The 19,065-nt window shown below is 42.3% G+C and overlaps 2 protein-coding genes across 3 annotated transcripts in view; both read left to right on the top strand.

Annotated features, from left to right (window-relative positions):
* The window catches only part of LOC118231724 (titin-like), a 237,812-nt gene that overhangs the window by 107,290 nt on the left and 111,457 nt on the right, over positions 1 to 19,065 (top strand). Inside the window, exons 7-8 of one of the 2 annotated variants that reach the window (XM_035425843.1) lie at positions 36 to 248; positions 497 to 610. The exons of the other annotated variant lie outside the window; for it this stretch is intronic. Of the exons in view, the coding sequence (XP_035281734.1) occupies positions 36 to 248; positions 497 to 610 (327 nt within the window). The remainder of the gene's footprint in view (positions 1 to 35; positions 249 to 496; positions 611 to 19,065) is intronic. 2 annotated transcript variants of the gene reach the window in all.
* The window catches only part of LOC118231725 (interferon-induced very large GTPase 1-like), a 32,007-nt gene continuing 14,993 nt past the window's right edge, over positions 2,052 to 19,065 (top strand). Inside the window, exons 1-6 of the mRNA XM_035425850.1 lie at positions 2,052 to 2,137; positions 2,386 to 2,543; positions 3,326 to 3,443; positions 3,808 to 4,020; positions 12,017 to 12,271; positions 12,529 to 17,228. Coding sequence (XP_035281741.1) covers positions 2,089 to 2,137; positions 2,386 to 2,543; positions 3,326 to 3,443; positions 3,808 to 4,020; positions 12,017 to 12,271; positions 12,529 to 17,228 — 5,493 coding nt within the window. The 5' untranslated portion in view covers positions 2,052 to 2,088. The remainder of the gene's footprint in view (positions 2,138 to 2,385; positions 2,544 to 3,325; positions 3,444 to 3,807; positions 4,021 to 12,016; positions 12,272 to 12,528; positions 17,229 to 19,065) is intronic.

The following is a 19,065-nucleotide window of genomic DNA, read 5'->3' as shown; positions in this document are numbered from 1 at the left end:
GAGACTGTTACTAATGCTAATATTTGTTCACATAGAGCTTACTGTACCTGGGAAGTTGACAGCGGACAGGCTTCGTCTTTTCCAACCGTCGGTCAGCAGCTTTAGAACAGAGCGCTGGCGCAGTTTTATCTCTGCCCACAAGGCTGTGCTGTTGGACCAGAAGCCGGGAACTGAATGCACTGCCACCGTCTCCACGGCGATGGAAAATGGGGTGCTGAGTGATGCCACCCCCAAAACCTTCAACAGAAGTAAAGTTCCCCTGTATTGTGAAACCATGGTTCACAACTTTCTGAACCCACAATAAAATTCATAAAAGAGTGTATTGTCTGTGGGCCCTTATTAAGCTGCAGGCTGACAATGACTCTCAATTGTTTATTTCTACAGCCGTTAAGGTAAATGGAAAGATATTTAGAGACAGTGTTTTATCGTGTGTAGAGGGATCTGCCTACATTGTGATGGCTGCTGTTCTGTTTGCTCTTTTGTCCCACTGTATTAGACTCTGACCAACAAGAAAAGCCTGAGCACCCAGTCAGTGAGAGCCAAGTCCACTCTGATAACCACACCCACAATGATAACCACACCCACTGTAGTGACCACACCCACTCTGATGACAACACCCAGTCCCAGAGCCTTGGCCCCCCTGACACTGGCTCTCCTGAAGATGAGGCAGAGGTACACCCTGGCTGGTCAATAAGTCTTTATTTCTGTACAGCATCATTCACACCATTTGAACATTTGAATTATTCAAGGTCATTTATGCATAGCATTCATAGCAATTCTATAGTTGAATCACAAGGACATGAACATGTCAGGGGTGGATATGTTCATTGGAATCACATGAATACATTCTGTGCTTACAATGGGGAGATAGTCTGTTCGGTTCACTACACGTAAGTCTGAGATAACACTTCTCAAGTTAAAGAGTTTATGAGCGGGCTCAATAGCTCACAAGCTCTGTGAATTTGGTTAGTCGGTTATCTTTAGACAACCAGGTCGACTGTGCTTGAGTTGCAGCACTTGACCCAACAACAATATTTATCATGTATGAATTTCTATCTACAGGCAAAATCGACTGATTAGCCAACTGGCTAGCTACCAAAGTTGCCTAGTTGGCTGGTTGGCTACCACTTTAAGCTAGTTATACACAGCATATACATATTTCTTACATATTAAGCAACTTTCAATGGCAATCAGGACATTTGCTAGGTCATATTCATGTGGGGACAGATGCAGCTAGTTTGCTAAACTGCATTCATGTCAACCATTTGATTAGTTTATGGATGCAGTCAATTTTCTGTTGCTTATTTCAGATGAAATGGTTAGCTAGCAGAGCTGCTCAATCTGCTGACAAGATTTCTGTGTTTTGCGTGCTTTACAAATTAAAAAAAATATCTGCATTTAATCTCACTGATCGATTAAATGAGAAAGAGGGTAAATTAAAGTCTGATTTACAGGAAACTTTAAAAGAGCAAAAAGAAAAAGACGAGCCACAGTCAAGTCTGTTGGAATCTGAGACCCAGCAGAGAGACATTACACCTGCTGAGCACAGAACACCTGGCACACCTGCCCCAGGTACAAAGGAACTGGTTTTAAAATCAGATACAGATAGTTTCACTTTTAATCTAAATTTGACTTGGGGTGCATGATAAGGGTTGGGGACACTTCCTTGTGCCAGTTATATCTGGGAGTGTGACTGGTTCGTCTCTGAACGTCTCTGGCTCAAGAGTCTACAGTGTAATTTTATGGGCTCTTTTATTTGGGAGAATGACGCTGTCACAGCAAGTGAAAAGTACTGGAATCAAATATATATATGTGTGTGTGTGTGTGTGTGTGTTTGTGTGTGTATACAGTATATATATATATGCTTGAACAACACAGTAAAGCGAATAATGACTGTTACTAATGCTAATATTTGTTCACATAGAGCTTACTGTACCTGGGAAGTTGACAGCGGACAGGCTTCGTCTTTTCCAACCGTCGGTCAGCAGCTTCAGAACAGAGCGCTGGCGCAGTTTTATCTCTGCCCACAAGGCTGTGCTGTTGGACCAGAAGCCGGGAACTGAATGCACTGCCACCGTCTCCACGGCGATGGAAGAAGAGGTGCTGAGTAATGCCACCCCCAAAACCTTCAACAGAAGTAAGGTTCCCCTGTATTGTGAAACCATGGTTCCCAACTTTCTGAACCCACAATAAAATTCATAAAAGAGTGTATTGTCTGTGGGCCCTTATTAAGCAGCAGGCTGGCAATAACTGTTAATTGTTTATTTCTACAGCCGTTCAGGTAAATGGAAAGATATTTAGAGCCAGTGTTTTATCGTGTGTAGAGGGATCTGCCTACATTGTGATGGCTGTTGTTCTGTTTGCTCTTTTGTCCCACTGTATTAGACTCTGACCAACAAGAAAGGCCTGAGCACCAAGTCAGTGAGAGCCAAGTCCACTCTGATAACCACACCCACAGTAGTGACCACACCCACTCTGATGACAACACCCAGTCCCAGAGCCTTGGCCCCCCTGACACTGGCTCTCCTGAAGATGAGGCAGAGGTACACCCTGGCTGGTCAATCAGTCTTTATTTCTGTACAGCATCATTCACACCATTTGAACATTTGAATTATTCAAGGTCATTTATGCATAGCACTCATAGCAATTCTATAGTTGAATCACAAGAACATGAACATGTCAGGGGTGGATATGTTCATTGGAATCACATGAATACATTCTGTGCTTACAATGGGGAGATAGTCTGTTCGGTTCACTACACGTAAGTCTGAGATAACACTTCTCAAGTTAAAGAGTTTATGAGCGGGCTTAATAGCTCACAAGCTCTGTGAATTTGGTTAGTCGGTTATCTTTAGACAGCCAGGTCGACTGTGCTTGAGTTGCAGCACTTGACCCAACAACAATATTTATCATGTATGAATTTCTATCTACAGGCAAAATCGACTGATTAGCCAACTGGCTAGCTACCAAAGTTGCCTAGTTGGCTAGTTGGCTACCACTTTAAGCTAGTTATACACAGCATATACATATTTCTTACATATTAAGCAACTTTCAATGGCAATCAGGACATTTGCTAGGTCATATTCATGTGGGGACAGATGCAGCTAGTTTGCTAAACTGCATTCATGTCAACCATTTGATTAGTTTATGGATGCAGTCAATTTCCTGTTGCTTATTTCAGATGAAATGGTTAGCTAGCAGAGCTGCTTAATCTGCTGACAAGATTTCTGTGTTTTGCATGCTTTACAAATTAAAAAAAATATCTGCATTTAATCTCACTGATCGATTAAATGAGAAAGAGGGTAAATTAAAGTCTGATTTACAGGAAACTTTAAAAGAGCAAAAAGAAAAAGACGAGCCACAGTCAAGTCTGTTGGAATCTGAGACCCAGCAGAGAGACATTACACCTGCTGAGCACAGCACACCTGGCACACCTGCCCCAGGTACAAAGGAACTGGTTTTAAAATCAGATACAAATAGTTTCACTTTTAATCTAAATTTGACTTGGGGTGCATGATAAGGGTTGGGGACACTTCCTTGTGCCAGTTATATCTGGGAGTGTGACTGGTCTGTCTCTGAACATCTCTGGCTCAAGAGTCTACAGTGTAATTTTATGGGCTCTTTTATTTGGGAGAATGACGCTGTCACAGGAAGTGAAAAGTACTGGAATCAAATATATATATATGTGTGTGTGTGTGTGTGTGTTTGTGTATACAGTATATATATATATATATATATATATATATGCCTGAACAACACAGTAAAGCGAATAATGACTGTTACTAATGCTAATATTTGTTCACATAGAGCTTACTGTACCTGGGAAGTTGACAGCGGACAGGCTTTGTCTTTTCCAACCGTCGGTCAGCAGCTTTAGAACAGAGCGCTGGCGCAGTTTTATCTCTGCCCACAAGGTTGTGCTGTTCGACCAGAAGCCGGGAACTGAATGCACTGCCACCGTCTCCACGGCGATGGAAGATGGGGTGCTGAGTGATGCCACCTCCGAAACCTTCAGCAGAAGTAAGGGTTCCCCGTCCTGAAAAACCACAGTTTCCTAACTCCGAACATAAAAAAATTGGCCCCAATCGTGGGGCTGTATATATAAAATTTCCACCCTAATTTGGAATGTCTATCTGTGAATGCAGTCATGTTTGTGTGTGAACCTCACTGTCAGATATGGAAGACAACCGCACAGTCAAATAAGCTAGACAACCACATAGTCAAATAAGCTAGACAACCACATAGTCAAATAAGCTAGACAACCGCACTGTCAAATAAGCTAGACAACCGCACTGTCAAATAAGCTAGACAACCACATGGTCGAATAAGGTAGACAACCACACAGTCGAATAAGGTAGACATCTGGTTCTCCTCCAAAATGTGTGCTGTCACCTGGGGCTACCAGGTAGTGATGAACTCTGGTCCCTATCTGACTGAATGCTCCTGTACCTTGCACAATGCAATCACCAGTTGTGCGTTGCTCTATGGAGCTATTGCCCACAGTCTGCACTGAGGGTATCCAAATTTCAGCCGAGGCCGTGAGGCTCATCCATGCACCACAGCCTGGTGCTTTAACCACATAAGCCACCCAGCACCCGTCAGGATCCCAAACATTTTGAATTAACCAAACTAGCATTGCTGAATTTAGCCAGACTATCTAGGCCAAGGAGATAGTCCTTAGCTCCACAGATGAAAGACGACCACAGTGGAGGCTATATGCACCAATGTAAAGAGGTTAATATCACCCTTAAATTCAAGGTTAATGATCTCGAGAATAAATCCAGGAGAAACAACATACGAGTCACAGGTGTGAGAGAGGGCCTAGAATCTAACAGACCAAAAGAGCTTAGGGGGACCCTGCTCATTGAGTTGTTTGCAAGGGAGGTTCTGATGGCCTGCCAGTGATAGACAGCTCAAAACCAAACTCATCCTCTGATTGCCAGAGTGCACGTCTTCCAGACCAAGCTACGCATCCTACAGCTAGCATGGGAAAAGAGTCCCCTGTCTTTTTGCGGATCCAAGGTTGTGTTCTATCCTGACTTCAGCGCAGAGGTGATTAAACAACGGGCTGCATTCAAGCAGGTGAAAGCTTGGCTGAGGGAGTTCGGCTATAGCCTCCAATTTCTTGAAAAGTTACTGGTCAACAAGAATGGCATGAAGCATGTGTTTGCAGCGGTAGCAGAAGCTGAAAAATGTGTTCATAAATTGCAGTGTGAGGCTATGAGACCCGACACGGATGTCTGATGAACTTTGTTATGCAGCGCAGCGGGCTGGGCTGGGCTGGGCTGGCTGGCCTGGGCCTGCTAGCTCATCATTGGACGGCTCCAATCTGCATGTATTGGGTTGCACGACTAACTGTGCGATTTAGTAACTTTGGAGAGACATAAATGTATATATTATTTTTATACAATGGGCCACCTTGTTATTGTGTTATGCTAAAGAAAGAGGGCTATTTTAATCGGTGAGGAAACGTTTTGTTAACTACCCAATGTGGCAATGCAACATTTTAGTTTCCAGTTGTCTTGGTTTTCTATCTGTTTTCGCCTTGATTAAGAAAGCTTTAGTTAGCCAGAAACTGCCGTTGATGATCTTAACTGGTTGAACGAATATGCCCTGGCCCACCAAATCCACCTGTTGTTGTTAGAGTTAGCATCATGATAACAACCTCTGCTCCCTCCAAAAGATCCAACTCTCTGTTGTTTGTTTAGGTTTCATTTAATTCAGAGTTGTCTTTGGATTGTGGGAAGCCTAAAAAAAATAAAAGCCAATGCTTAGGTTCACTAGCCCTGACAGTTCCTTTCATGAATGTTCAGCTAGGTTAGAATGGTCTCCATGGTACATACACATTTACAGTGACAAGCACGCAATTTACAAACTTTGGCTTACTGTACTTGCTGTAGGCAATGCTTCTGTAATTGGACAGGTCAGGTGTGATTCCCACACATCTGAAAAAAATAATTTTAAAAAATCGACTGCACGTCAAATATTGTTTTTAAGGCTTGTTCCTACTTAGGTTAGATGGTATATGACCCCCTAAACTAATTTAAGTAATTTGAAAATCCAAAAATCCCCCCCCCCCCACCCCCCACCGTCCAATTCAGCTAGACTGACGGTTATTTTCCTGAAGCAACTAGGTATAACCAATCCTTGGAGGTTCAATTTCCCAGATTCCAGAGCCTATTCTTTCTTTTCCCATGCACATCATTCCTATACATGGATTGACTTTCTAGTAGATGACTCACTACTATCAAAGGTACACTGCTGTGAATACAATAGTGGACATTCAATTTTCTCTTATTAGCCGATAGGAGTTTAGTACAATTCCTCTTCAGTCATATTGGGATGGCAGGTATGCCAAGAGTTTGGCACTTTTCAGGGTTCCCCACAGAAATAACCACAACAGGCACAGACACTCAGCCCTTAAAAACATTAAATTCTGTACATTCTGACCCCATTTCAACAGAAAGAATTCATAAACAACTTCACATGTCCACACAGTAAAGCCCCAAACTAAGGGGATTTTGCGTTTTCTCCTTCTTCTTCTTTGCTTTCTTCTTCTATTTCTTCTTCTTCTTATTCTTCTTCTTATTCTTATTTTTACTGCCACCTATCCCACTAACATGTCACCCCATTGGACATTTTATCGACACCAGCCAAATCTTCACCTACATGACCCAATCAAAAACTCCCATACACACGCAAAATACCCATACCTTTTTACTCTGAAACATTCCCAGTTTAAACAGCTAGTCTGCCTGTGGCCTAGTGGGCAAGGTTACAGATCTTGGGAACATGGGGTCCTAGGTTCAAGCCCAGCTAGGAACACGTTTCTTTAACCTGCTTTTACCCTCACTAATAATTGTCTACTACTTCTCAATTATTGCTTTTGCACCATATCTACCCGCCGTTCACCGAACGTATACACTGCATTATGACGTACCATCTGCACGTTCAGTTATTAACCAGCTACAATATTGCAAAGCCATGTGGATTCAATAGGAGCTCTTCTGTGCTTACTGGCCTGTGTTCTTCTTTAAAACCACGGACAGGTTTGCTAATGATATTTCATGCATTGCATAGCTATGTCATGGTGCTGCACTAACTAAGTCACAGATTGGTAAACCACCAATTGAAGGATTGAATCCCGCCTCGCCGTCAGGCAGATCATTTCCTCTTTTACACTAACGTTTTCTTACGCTTAGATTTTCTTTACCAAAACTCATTCACGGCCACCCATATGCATTTCATGACGGCACATGTATTCCTTATATTAAAAAGTTACACCAGTTCACCACTGTACCATTTCTACTAACTATATTTCTTCACTTGGCTACCGTACAAAACCTTCTTATCAGCAAACGCCACGTTTCTACATTCATGTTACCTCGTCCTGTTCTCTATCTAGCCACATACAAACAATTACTACGTATGTACATTCTGCAACTCCCCATTAAAACATTACATTTAAAATCATGACTCACTCATAATTATAACTACTACTACTCAACATGAGAAAAGCACATCAGTGCAATATATTTCACACATTACTTAACCCTCCACTTTAACAAATAATGCTTTATACAGACTGTTATATATACCATTCGATAAGGAAAATAAGCTTTCTCATGGTCACTTCATTTACTTCGCACTATAGTCTGTGATAATGTCAACCTTCACCTACATGCCCATTCTGCTAAAAGCATATTGTTTCAACTATGCAATTTCATTATTTCTCCTAATTTCTCTTACACTGTTGTTATTTTCTCATATGCAAAGCCTGCTGGGACATATGCCTCTGCTCCTATTCTCCACTATCAAGTTTCCAGTTCTAGCTTAGCAAAACAGCGAAGAGGATTCCTACCTGCAGATAAGCCTATAAAAATGCCTTAGAAACCTTACAAGTACTAAAAGTGCATCTCCACCAAATAACAGACAACTGAGCAGGACAGAAGGGTACACAAGTTGCGACCTAGGGAGCTCTAATTCTACGGGCTTGCTGATTCTTTTGTCAATCAAGGCTCGTTGGATGGCCGTCAGATCCGTGAGTACATACACTGGCCATATTTCACCTGCGTTTGTGATGCGTTTACACTTACACCACCGCAATCTTTGTCACAGCCACTGTTTTACATATATAGCAAACCGAAAGTGCTAAACGGTACATGCTCATCAGACTGTACAAATTCACACAACAATAGCCATAATCCACAACCATTTCTTACAGGGTCACTTCGCATTTCTGACTCATAATAAAACGCTTTACAAAAAGAAATGATATCTCATAAAAAACAGCGTTTTCAACGTAAAAAAATGCCAAGTTTCTCACACATACAAGACATACACCGTCTATAACTCATTCATTCAGACTGCCAAAATCCAGGCCTGCCATTAAAAGTATTGATATCAAAATGACGCCAAGTTACGGTACTACAAACAATATAGGCTATCTTGCCTCACCGAAATTAAATAAGATGTATTCCAAAGCAATGCTACCCAATATTTCCTCAATTCTTATCTCCAACCCTGTCACCTCTGTCCTGGCTGTTTACATTGTGGAGCACTTTTGGAAAATATTCTGGATATAAGCTCAACCTCTAGAAAAGTGAGCTTTTTCTGATAAATATTTTGTCAAACTTCTGATAAATGGTCAAACTTCGGGTTTAAATATCTGGGCATTTAAATAACCAAATCTCTCTCGACTATTTTTTCCAGAAATGTCCTTCCTTTATTGGATCACTGTTAGGAGTATATGAATCCTTGGTCCTCTCTACCCTTATCACTGGGTGGCCATATGTCTTACCCAAATTTCTGTACCTTTTTCCTTTTTCTGTCTCTGCAGTAAATTTTTCTCGACATGGGGAGAGAGAGGGTGATAGTTAGAGGGCTAAAAATGTGGCCAAAGCTGTGTGAGAGTTGCAGGATGATCGCACTTCTGGAAAGAGATTTCCTGAGGGAGCTTGTCTGCCACAGTTCACGACTGGTTAAACACCTCAAAAGCGAGATTCTTGATCTTGCGAGATAGTTCGCAATTAGTAGAGTTCCGGGAACTGGGCAGCTTATTCTTTAAGAAACTGGTGTGCACGCCCCAGCTGGGAAGGGGGGGAACACAAAGCAGGCAGGGAGAGAGAGTTGGGTGACAGCAGGGCGAAAGCGCAGAAAAGGGCTTGTACACTGCACAGGGGCGACATCTCCACTGGTTTTGGTTTCCAACCGATTCCAGCCCTTGCAGGAATTGGATCTGGCTCTTGATCCTGAGAGTGGGAGGACTGAGGAGCCACTGGGTACCCAGATGGCCACATCCTTTCAGAAAAAGGAGTAAGTGATAGTGGGGGACTCAATTAATAGGGGGGCAGACAGCATAAAATGTTCGCATGAAAAGCAATGCATGGTGTTCTCTTGGTGCCCAGGTAGGAGATCTCCTGGAACGTGCAAACAAGTTCCTGGTCAGGGCAGGGAGGGATCCAGTGGGGTATGGTTTGCGTAGGAACCAACGACATAGGTAAGGGTAGGTTTGAGGCTCTGCAGGACACATTTGTGGAGCTAGCAGAAATGATTAAGGGCAGAACCTCCACGGTAGTTTTTTCTGGATTACTACCGGTACCACATGCAAGCAAAGGGAAGCAAAGTGTTTTTGGAGATTTAACACGTTGGTGGCAAACCTGTTGTAGGAAAGAGGGGTACAGGTTTACAGGGAACTGGGACTCCTTTTGAGACAGCGGTGACCTGTACAAGCGTGATGGGCTGCACCTGAATCGAAGGGGTACTGCTGCATTGGGCCGGCGTATGCTTAGGACAGCACAGCATTATTTAAACTAGGGACTTGGGGGCAGGGTGGTCAGAGAGTGGAAAGAGTTGGACGGTGTAGCTGTCAAGGCTTCCTATATTAATGTGAACACCAATGAAATCTTTTTAAAGCAAAATTTTAAAAGCATAAATTTTAGTAAGGGTGTCTTGGGGTGGCAGGGGGAGAGGGAACGGAAGAGGATGTGTATAAGTAATAGTCTGAAATGTCTTTGTTTAAATGCTAGAAAGAATATGAAAAATAATTTTTAGATCTTGAGGCTGCAATGAATAGTGCGGGCTATGACATAATTGGGATTACAGAGATATGACTTGGAGAGGAGGATGGGGCTGAATATAATATAGAGGGATAGACACTCATGAGGAATGGTAGATCCAGTAGGAGTGGTGGGGGTGTAGTTCTCTATGTAAAATAAAATTTGAATGTGCAGGAAATTCCAGAAATTGACCAGCTCAAGCCTAGTGAGGATATTTGGATTAAGCTCATCTGCAAACATGAAAAGGGCCTTACAGTAGGCTTGTGTTACTGGCCGTCAGCTTCAGACAGTAGTGTGAAATCAATGGAAACATAAAGCAAGCTTGTCAGGAAGGTGAGACTATTATTATGGGTATTATTATGACTTCAATTACCCCACTATTAATTGGGAATTGATGACAGGACAAGGAAAAAGTGAGGAAGAATTTTTAGATGTTATAAATAACCTTTTTTTGGCACAATATGTCAGTCAGCCTACAAGAGGGAAATCAATTCTGGATCTGGTGCTATGTAATGATCTCGACAGAATTTGTAGCATAGAGGTAATCAAGCCACTTGAGACTAGTGATCATTCTGCAGTTAGTTTTGATATATTTTGGCATTATCAATTACAATTAATAAGGTGGCCTCTATGGCCTCTTGATGCACAATGTAAACTAATTCCCAAGGTAAGGAAAAGTAAGTTGATCTTCCCTGTGGATGAGCAAATCCATACGGGAGAGTTTGAGGGAGGAAAAAAAACTGTATAAGATATATAAAAACAACAGCACTGGGAGCAATAAGGCTGAATATTGTAATATGTGTACTAAGGTAAAAAAAAAAAAAAAAAATTCAGAAAACTAAGAAGCTCTTTGAAAGCAAAATTGTCCATTATGCAAAAAGAAATCCTAAATGTTTCTTTCAATGCTGTAGCAGTAAAAAAAATAAGGCCAACAGAATGCTGGGATATATAGCCAGAAGTATTGAGTATAAATCCAAAAAAGTTATACTTACCTTATATAATAGATTTGTTAGACCACTCTTGCAGTATTGTGTGCAGTTATGGGGACTGAACTATAAGAAAGATATAAAGGCTCTGGAAAAGGTTCAAAGAAGAGCAACCAAATTGATTCCTTGAATGAAAGATAAAAGCTATGACTTAAGATTTTTAACCTCTTCAAGCTTAGTAAAAGGAGACTCAGGGGTGATTTGATAGAGGTTTTTAAATTCAAAAAGGGGATCAACAAGGTGAACTACAAGAGATTCTTCAGGTTGAGTTCAGTCAGTAGAACAAGGGGACATGAATGGAAATTAACAAAAGGTACATTCCATACAGACATTCCATATAAGGTGTTAGATACTGTCTAATCTGTAGGTAATTAGAGCACTAGGTACAGTTTTGTCAGAAAAATGGCGAGCATTGTTGGGCTGAATGGCCTGTTGTCATTATTTTATATGGTATGTTAATATTATTGATGTGTCTGCATACAATACATGCGTGATCTGGACCCAGCATGGAACACACACACACTCGCACACACATGCACACACACACAGAGACACGCATACACACAGAGACACACACACACAGACACACAGAAGCTGCAGCATAAGAAAGTACACGTGCAAAAACTACAAACTGTCATTCACGTGCAGTATGAATATATCTCTTTCTACTAACCCATCAGTCCCTCCATCCATCATCCATCCATCCAAACAGTAGTGCTCTTCAAAGATAATAAAAAAGTATTGCAACAAATGCGACAAGTAGCAGCGTATATGGATAAAATGGTTTGTGTTCATTGCATATTTATATTTTGCCTAATAATGAAATTTCCATTTGACTTGGTTATTTGACTTATGATTTTTTATATTGTAGAGTTACAAGTAAATAAATAAAAGCTTACATAAACATCCTGCTTGCCTGTTAAGAGAAGTTACAGCTCCAATTGAAACGTCCCTCTCCATTCTCTCAAATAGAGCCATCTGCCCCTGGGAGGGTGAGAGCCACAGATGTGCAGAGCACGTGCTGGGTCAGCATTGAGGGAGTATCTCATGAGATCCACATCACCTACGGCTGTGAGGGAGAAGAGCCCAGATCACAGATATGTGCACCCAACACCACCACAGCTGTCCTTACTGATCTGAGACCTGGGATGAAATATACTTTCAACCTCACTGCAGTCCTTCCAAATGGCATCTGCAACAAGACCAGCTCAACATGCATACAAACAAGTGAGTGAACAAAACGTACACAATAGGGAATGCATATTTAATATTTAGACATGTCATTTAAAACCTCTGACATATTATATATATATATATATTGGGCAATGGGGATACCTTTTTTGGGTCATTATGATTATCAATAAAACATGTTTTTTGTGGACTGTGACTTTAAATGGATTGTGTGTTACTATACAAACATGTGACTTTAAATATATTGTTACTGTAGATGCATGTACTAAGGCAGCTTCCATCTCCAATGACAGGAACCAGTCTGGCTGAGCTGTTAAGTGACTTGGGACTGGAACACCACCTGAAGAACAAGCTGACTCTGAGCAAGGTGCTGGAGATTGATGGAGAGACTTTAACTGATGAAAGCATCCAGTCTCTGAAATCTCTGCCGTGGTGTTTCCTGAGGAGGTTGATGATGGTGAATGTGACTGCTAGGAGTGTGAGGTGCACCTCAAAACAGGACATGACTTCCCAAAACCTGGACAGCTTAATGGACACCCTGTGCAATCCACAGGGCCACAGCAACAGAGTCAACCCCCTGGACCTCATAACTGCTGTGTTTCTCTGCTCAGATGGCTTTCTTCAGCAAGAGATGGTTTTAAAAATGTCCATGTGCCAGTTCTCTGTCCCTCTGCTGCTTCCTGAATGTGACACACAGCAGTGCACTTTAATGCTCTGGGCCATGAGGGATGTTGTGAAAAAGTACAAGCCGCACTCTTTGACAGACCCAAAAGGGTTTGTGGAGGAGAGCATTGTTCTCTCTGAGCTCCCCCTGGTCTCTTTTGTGAAGCTGGGAAACAGCAGCTTGTCCAAGTCTCACATTCTTAACCAGCTTCTCAGTAGCCCTCAGGAGCACCACGAAACCTTTGTTCACAGAAACATGGAGTGCGGTAACACCCCAAGGAGGATTTCCAACGGGCTGGTGGAGATCAGCTGGTATCTGCCCAGTGGGAAGAGAACCATTGACATCTTCTCTGAGCCACTGGCTATAGCTAACCTCCGTGGGGACCTCAGGGACTTTGAAACTCAATACGATTTCCTCTGCCAAACCTCTGCTGCCATATTTGTGTTTTGTGATGATTTTGGGTTTGATTACAAAATTTTGGACTCCAAGAAACTTCAGGCTCATTTGTACTTGATCATCAATTCACAGAGCAAGAGCTTCAATACAGATGACTTCAAGAGATGTGTTTCTGAGTTACAGATAAAACCCTGTAACATCATTATAAAGGGTTCGCAGATGAACGATGCAGAAATTGTGAGTTACTTGCGTTCAGCTATGGCTGACATTTTAAAGGGAAACATGGTCAAAATGAGTGTTGAAGGGATGTCTGCTGTTGCCCATGAATTTGGAATCCATGTTGATGAAGATTACATTTACTGTCAGAGGGGCAAGCAGAACGCTGATGAAATCACAGGAAGGATTTCTGATATACCAAGCTTCAAGGAGAAAGAGCTGCCCTTGCAAGGATGTGCATGGAAACAGCTGGCCAAACTGGAGAGGGAAGAGTGCAGGTTGAAAAATGCTGGGAATAAAAACATAGAAGTTTACAGGAATGAGCTGGCAGATCAGAAGCAGCAGCTCAGAGCACAGCAGAGGGCTCACAAAATCTCAGAGTCTATGTTCCGTTTCATCAAAGCAATGTCTGGTTCCACAGAGGAGCGCAAGTATTTCCTCAAGTGGATGAGGATCGACCTGGACAACCTGTCACGCAAAAGCCTTCCACTCCTTCGGGCAGAGTACAAGGAACAGTGTCATAATTCTGAGGAAAACAAGCAGCTCATTGCAGAGTTGGACAGGAAGATCTCCAGTTCTTCTCTGGGGACAGAGCACTTCCTGAGGGAAATGGGTCAGCTGTATGAGTCGGCCTGCTCACACCCCAAAGGCCCCACCCCTGACATTCAGGACCTGCCACGTCTGGCTGCCGAGCTGCTGCAGGAAGGCTTTCCTCTGGAGCTGGTGGATGGAGATGCATCCAACATTCCTCTGCAGTGGGTGACCCAGGTTCTGAAGGAACTCCATAATCTAACACAGTATGAATGTAAGATCCGGGTGATCACTGTACTGGGGGTGCAGAGCACTGGGAAGTCCACTCTCCTGAACACCATGTTCGGGGTCCAGTTTGCCGTCAGTAGTGGCAAGTGCACAAGAGGGGCCTTCATGCTCCTCATCAGGGTGAAAGAGGATTTTAAAGAGCAGCTTGGGTGTGATTACATCATGGTTATTGACACTGAAGGGTTGAAGTCACCAGAGTTGACCCAGTTGGATGACAGTTATGAACATGATAATGAACTGGCCACTCTAGTGGTGGGGCTGAGTGACATTGCAGTCATCAACATCGCCATGGAGAACTGCACAGAGATAAAGGACATCCTGCAGATTGTGGTGCACGCCTTCCTGCGCATGAAAGAAGTTGGGAGAAAACCCTGCTGTCAGTTTGTGCACCAGAATGTACCAGACATCTCTGCTCATGAAAATAACATGAGAGATAGGAAGATTCTGCTGGAGCAGCTGAATGAGATGACCCAAGTAGCAGCTAAGATGGAAAAGAGAGGAAACAACCACAAATTTACTGATGTCATGGAGTATGATCCAGAGAGAAACACCTGGTATATCCCTGGGCTCTGGCATGGCATCCCCCCCATGGCACCAATGAATGCTGGCTACAGTGAGTCTGTGAATCTGTTCAAGCAGAGTGTGATCAAGACATTTCAGCAACACAAATCTGGAAAGAGCTCACCACACACATTCAAAGAATTCTTTGAATGGACCAGGAGTTTGTGGAGCGCAGTGAAGTATGAAAACTTCATCTTCAGTTTCCGCGATTGCCTTATGGCTGATGCTTATACTCAGCTTTGCACTGAGTTCAACACATGGGAGTGGGCCTTCAGGAAAAGCATGTACTCCTGGTTAAGGGAAGCTGAGACAAAGGTGTCAAACTTTGGCAGAATAGCAGCACAGATTCAGCCATCCTCCAATGTGGATGACTTGATGAGCAGCCTGAAATATGAGGCCTCTGTAGAACTGGCTAAAGGAGAAAAGCTCATTTTGGACAATCTCACTGAATTCTATAATAGACCAGAGGGACACTTTCATTTGGTAGAGAAGTACAAGGAGGAATTCATAAACTCAGCCAAATCCATCCAGATGGAGACAAAGAACTCTGTTAAAAACAGGCTAGATGCCACAGTGGAGATTAGACAGGGTATGATCAGGTTAGAGAGCATCAAGAAAAATCATACAGCTGTAATGGAGCAGATGGTGCTGGACCTGGTTGAGAAATGCAGCAAAAGTAAAGATCTGTCAGAAAAACAGCTGGATACTGAATTTGAGAAGATGTGGAAAGAGACTGTGGAACAACTGCAGTTCTGTGGCCTGGAAAACCGAGATATTGTCCAAGATATCCAACACCAGCTGTGGGTTAACTTGGAGAAAAAAGGCAGCTCAGTACGTGAAATGCTGTCCGAGGTGGGTGACTTGTCTGAATGTGGAATGGAGCCATTCAAAGTGAACAGTAAAGGAATGCTTAAAAAGATACGGAACAAATCTTTTGACAAGGAGCAGACAATAAAGACACAAAAGATGGCTGATCACATCATTGAGTGCAGCAGGCAGTTTGTGGAAGAGAAAATGAAAACAAGGTCTGATTACCATAACACATGCATGATCGACTTGTTTTGCATGGTAGATGAACACCTGGACAGGCACAGGGATCTGGAAACAAGTGCTGAGTTTCAGGCTAAGTTGAAGATCCACATCTGTGGACATGCAGCACGGGAGTTTAAAAAAATGCATTTGGATTTTGTCCATACAAATGATCCACGTCGCTGTCTGGAGCAGTTCAAGCAACAGTACTGCACTGACTTTAAGAACCTGTTCAATGAAAGAGACCAGTGTCAGAAGAAAGCAGAAGAGTTCACCTACAACTGTCTTGCACCTGCAGTGAAAGAATACATCACCAAGTCTCTGGGCCCTGACCTTGTGGATGAAGTGTTGACAGGGCAGAAAGACATTGATTTCAGCACTCGATCCTTCTTCCAGTTCTCAATTCTCAAGCAGCTGCTTCTAGGGGATAACTTTAAGGACTTTGTGAATTACATAAGAAACTACGAGAACTTTGTGCAGGGCTGGATATTTGAGCAGATGATACAGCAGTTCTCAGAGGGAGATGGCCTCAGGAACATTGAGATTAAGCACCTGAGGGCGATAGTAAAAAGAATATTGGAAGCCATTAAGAAAGCAGAGAGGAAAGCCAGTGAACGAGCGACAATAAGGGATGAGGAGGAGGACCAGAACATTCAGCAGTTCATTCAGGATATCTGTACTGACCTACAGGAGCTCATCATCCCCAAAGACCCCCTTGAAGTGGTCCTGGCCTTAAACACTGCCAAGCCAGAAGACTTTTCCCAGTGTCTGAAGGTGCTTGTGGATGAAATGGAGCAGTCCTTTACTGCAGAGTTTCAGGAAGGTAGGGATGTGAGGGCCAGGCTGACCTCACTGCCCTTTCAGCCACAGAAGGAGCTGTTTAACAGGGTGTTTGGCTGTGGGAGGCAGTGTCCCTTCTGCAAGACCCCATGTGAAGCAGGCGGCAAGGACCACACAGAGCACTTTGCTTCCATTCACCGTCCTGAGGGGACTGGGTCATACAGATACATGGTTTCGGGTAAATTATCTGTTGAGGTCTGCTCCTCCTGTGTTGCCAGTGAGGGAACATTCCGGTCATTTGAAACTAAGGGGAAATATCATCCATACAAGGACTATCAGAGCATTTACCCTGACTGGCGCATCCAGCCTGACACCAGCATCCAGGCCTCAAACTACTGGAAGTACGTCTTCAACAGGTTTAATGAGCAGTTTGCCAAGGAATATGATGCTAAGCCTGCAGACATCCCCTCTCTTTGGAGAGATATAACCCATGACCAAGCCATGAAAAGCCTGGAGGAATCCTTCCAGATGAAAACAGGAGATTGAATGGATGTTTCAGTATGATGATCTTCTGATTGGAATTCATATGAAATAGTTTCCTCACAGGTACAAGGAATCCCTCCAGATTAAAACAGAAGGAGACTAAATTAAATGGATTATATGGCCCCTGTTGCAGTCTGGTGGAAAATTTGTTTTCTGAGTGGCATTAATTAATAGCCTACTCACACATATCATGGCTAATCACAAAAAGTGCCCCAACCAAGTTGAATTCTATGAAAGAAAGGCCCATATGGTACAAATAAAAATACAATAAAAATAAAACACATTTCAAAAAGGGAGCATTAAATTAAATCATCACTGATGTTAAGAAATAGTGAGAATCGCTGATACATACATTACTGCATTTTTGCAGCCTTCACTGAGCTGTCTCTGACACTCAGATACAGATAATACCATCAACCAGTCATTATACATATGAAACCATATACATGCTAAAAGGTGATGTTACCTCTATCATAACCTATGCAGCTTTTATCTATACACACTGTCTGAGTTAGCATGGCTGAGCTTTGTTCATTATTCCATTGCTTGGATGCACAATCAGGGATGGTAACTAGGCTGAGATATTTTAAGTTTGTTTAATTTTGTGACCTTCTCTATATCAAAAAGAATACTTTTAACGAAAATATAAATTACATTTTATGTTTTTTTCTATGCTTCCTATAATGAGTCTTTTATATTAATAAAGCACATAAACTTCATGTGTTATTGGTAATATTATCAGCTTTTAATCACTGCTTGCTTGGCTGTTTGAAGTCATACATTATTAAGTGCCTTGATAATCTGTTTACACAATAGCATAGCTTTCATCCATTCATATTCTTCAAATAGTTTCAACACATGATTTCTTGTTACAATGTTAAAAGGATTGTTGTTATCACTTTGAGCCTTTTTTATCACTTTATAAGCCTTAGAAAGCTGGATTCAAAATTTGTTTTGCTTCTTTGCACTTAGTAAAATTGATGTATTTCACCACATGTTTGAGCACTTATTACTTGCACAAATGGCATAATCAAAATAAATGTTTAATTTCACCTGAACTTGATGAACAGTCCCTTATTTTCTTCACTGCCTGAACAACTGAGCTGTAGGACGGAGTGTAGCACAGTGGGTAAGGACCTGGACTTGTAACCGAAAGGTTGCAGGTTCGATTCCCGGGTAGGACACTGCCGTTGTACCCTTGAGCAAGGTACTTAACCGAAATTACTTCAGTATATATCCAGCTGTATAAATGGATACAATGTAAAATGTAAAAAAGTTGTGTAAGTCGCTCTGGATAAGAGCGTCTGCTAAATCCCTGTAATGTAATGTAACAACTGAGCTGCCTGAAGACAATGGCAGTATCGCCATTCTACCACTAGATGTCAGTAAATCCATTTAACATCACATCATTGCTGCTGGCTTCACCTTCTGTCTCAGGTAGCTGAAAATACACAATTTACACTTGTGCCCAATGTAATTACCTGCACTGGGGAAAAAACCCATTCCATGTTTATCAATGAAAGGGGCATAAAGATGAAAGCTTGAACCTTCTAGTCTTACAATCAACCAGGATTTACATCAGGACTCAGTCACTGGAGTCTGTACACTTTGAGTCAGAGACAGTGTGCTAGACCAGGACTCAACACATTATGGGGCAGGAGTTAGTTGAGTCAGCCATTTTAAAAGTGACAAAAATATAGATCAAAGCAGATATTTACCCAGGATGCACCACACTGTTTCTCCAACAAACTGAAGGGAAACCAAATGCTGCTCCAAGACGTTCACCAGGTCCTACTGTCTTCACACATTTCAGAACTACAAA

This window comes from Anguilla anguilla, chromosome 7 (assembly GCF_013347855.1).
Source record: "Anguilla anguilla isolate fAngAng1 chromosome 7, fAngAng1.pri, whole genome shotgun sequence".
Taxonomy (NCBI): Eukaryota; Metazoa; Chordata; class Actinopteri; order Anguilliformes; family Anguillidae; genus Anguilla; species Anguilla anguilla.
This window is presented reverse-complemented; position numbering and strand designations above follow the sequence as displayed.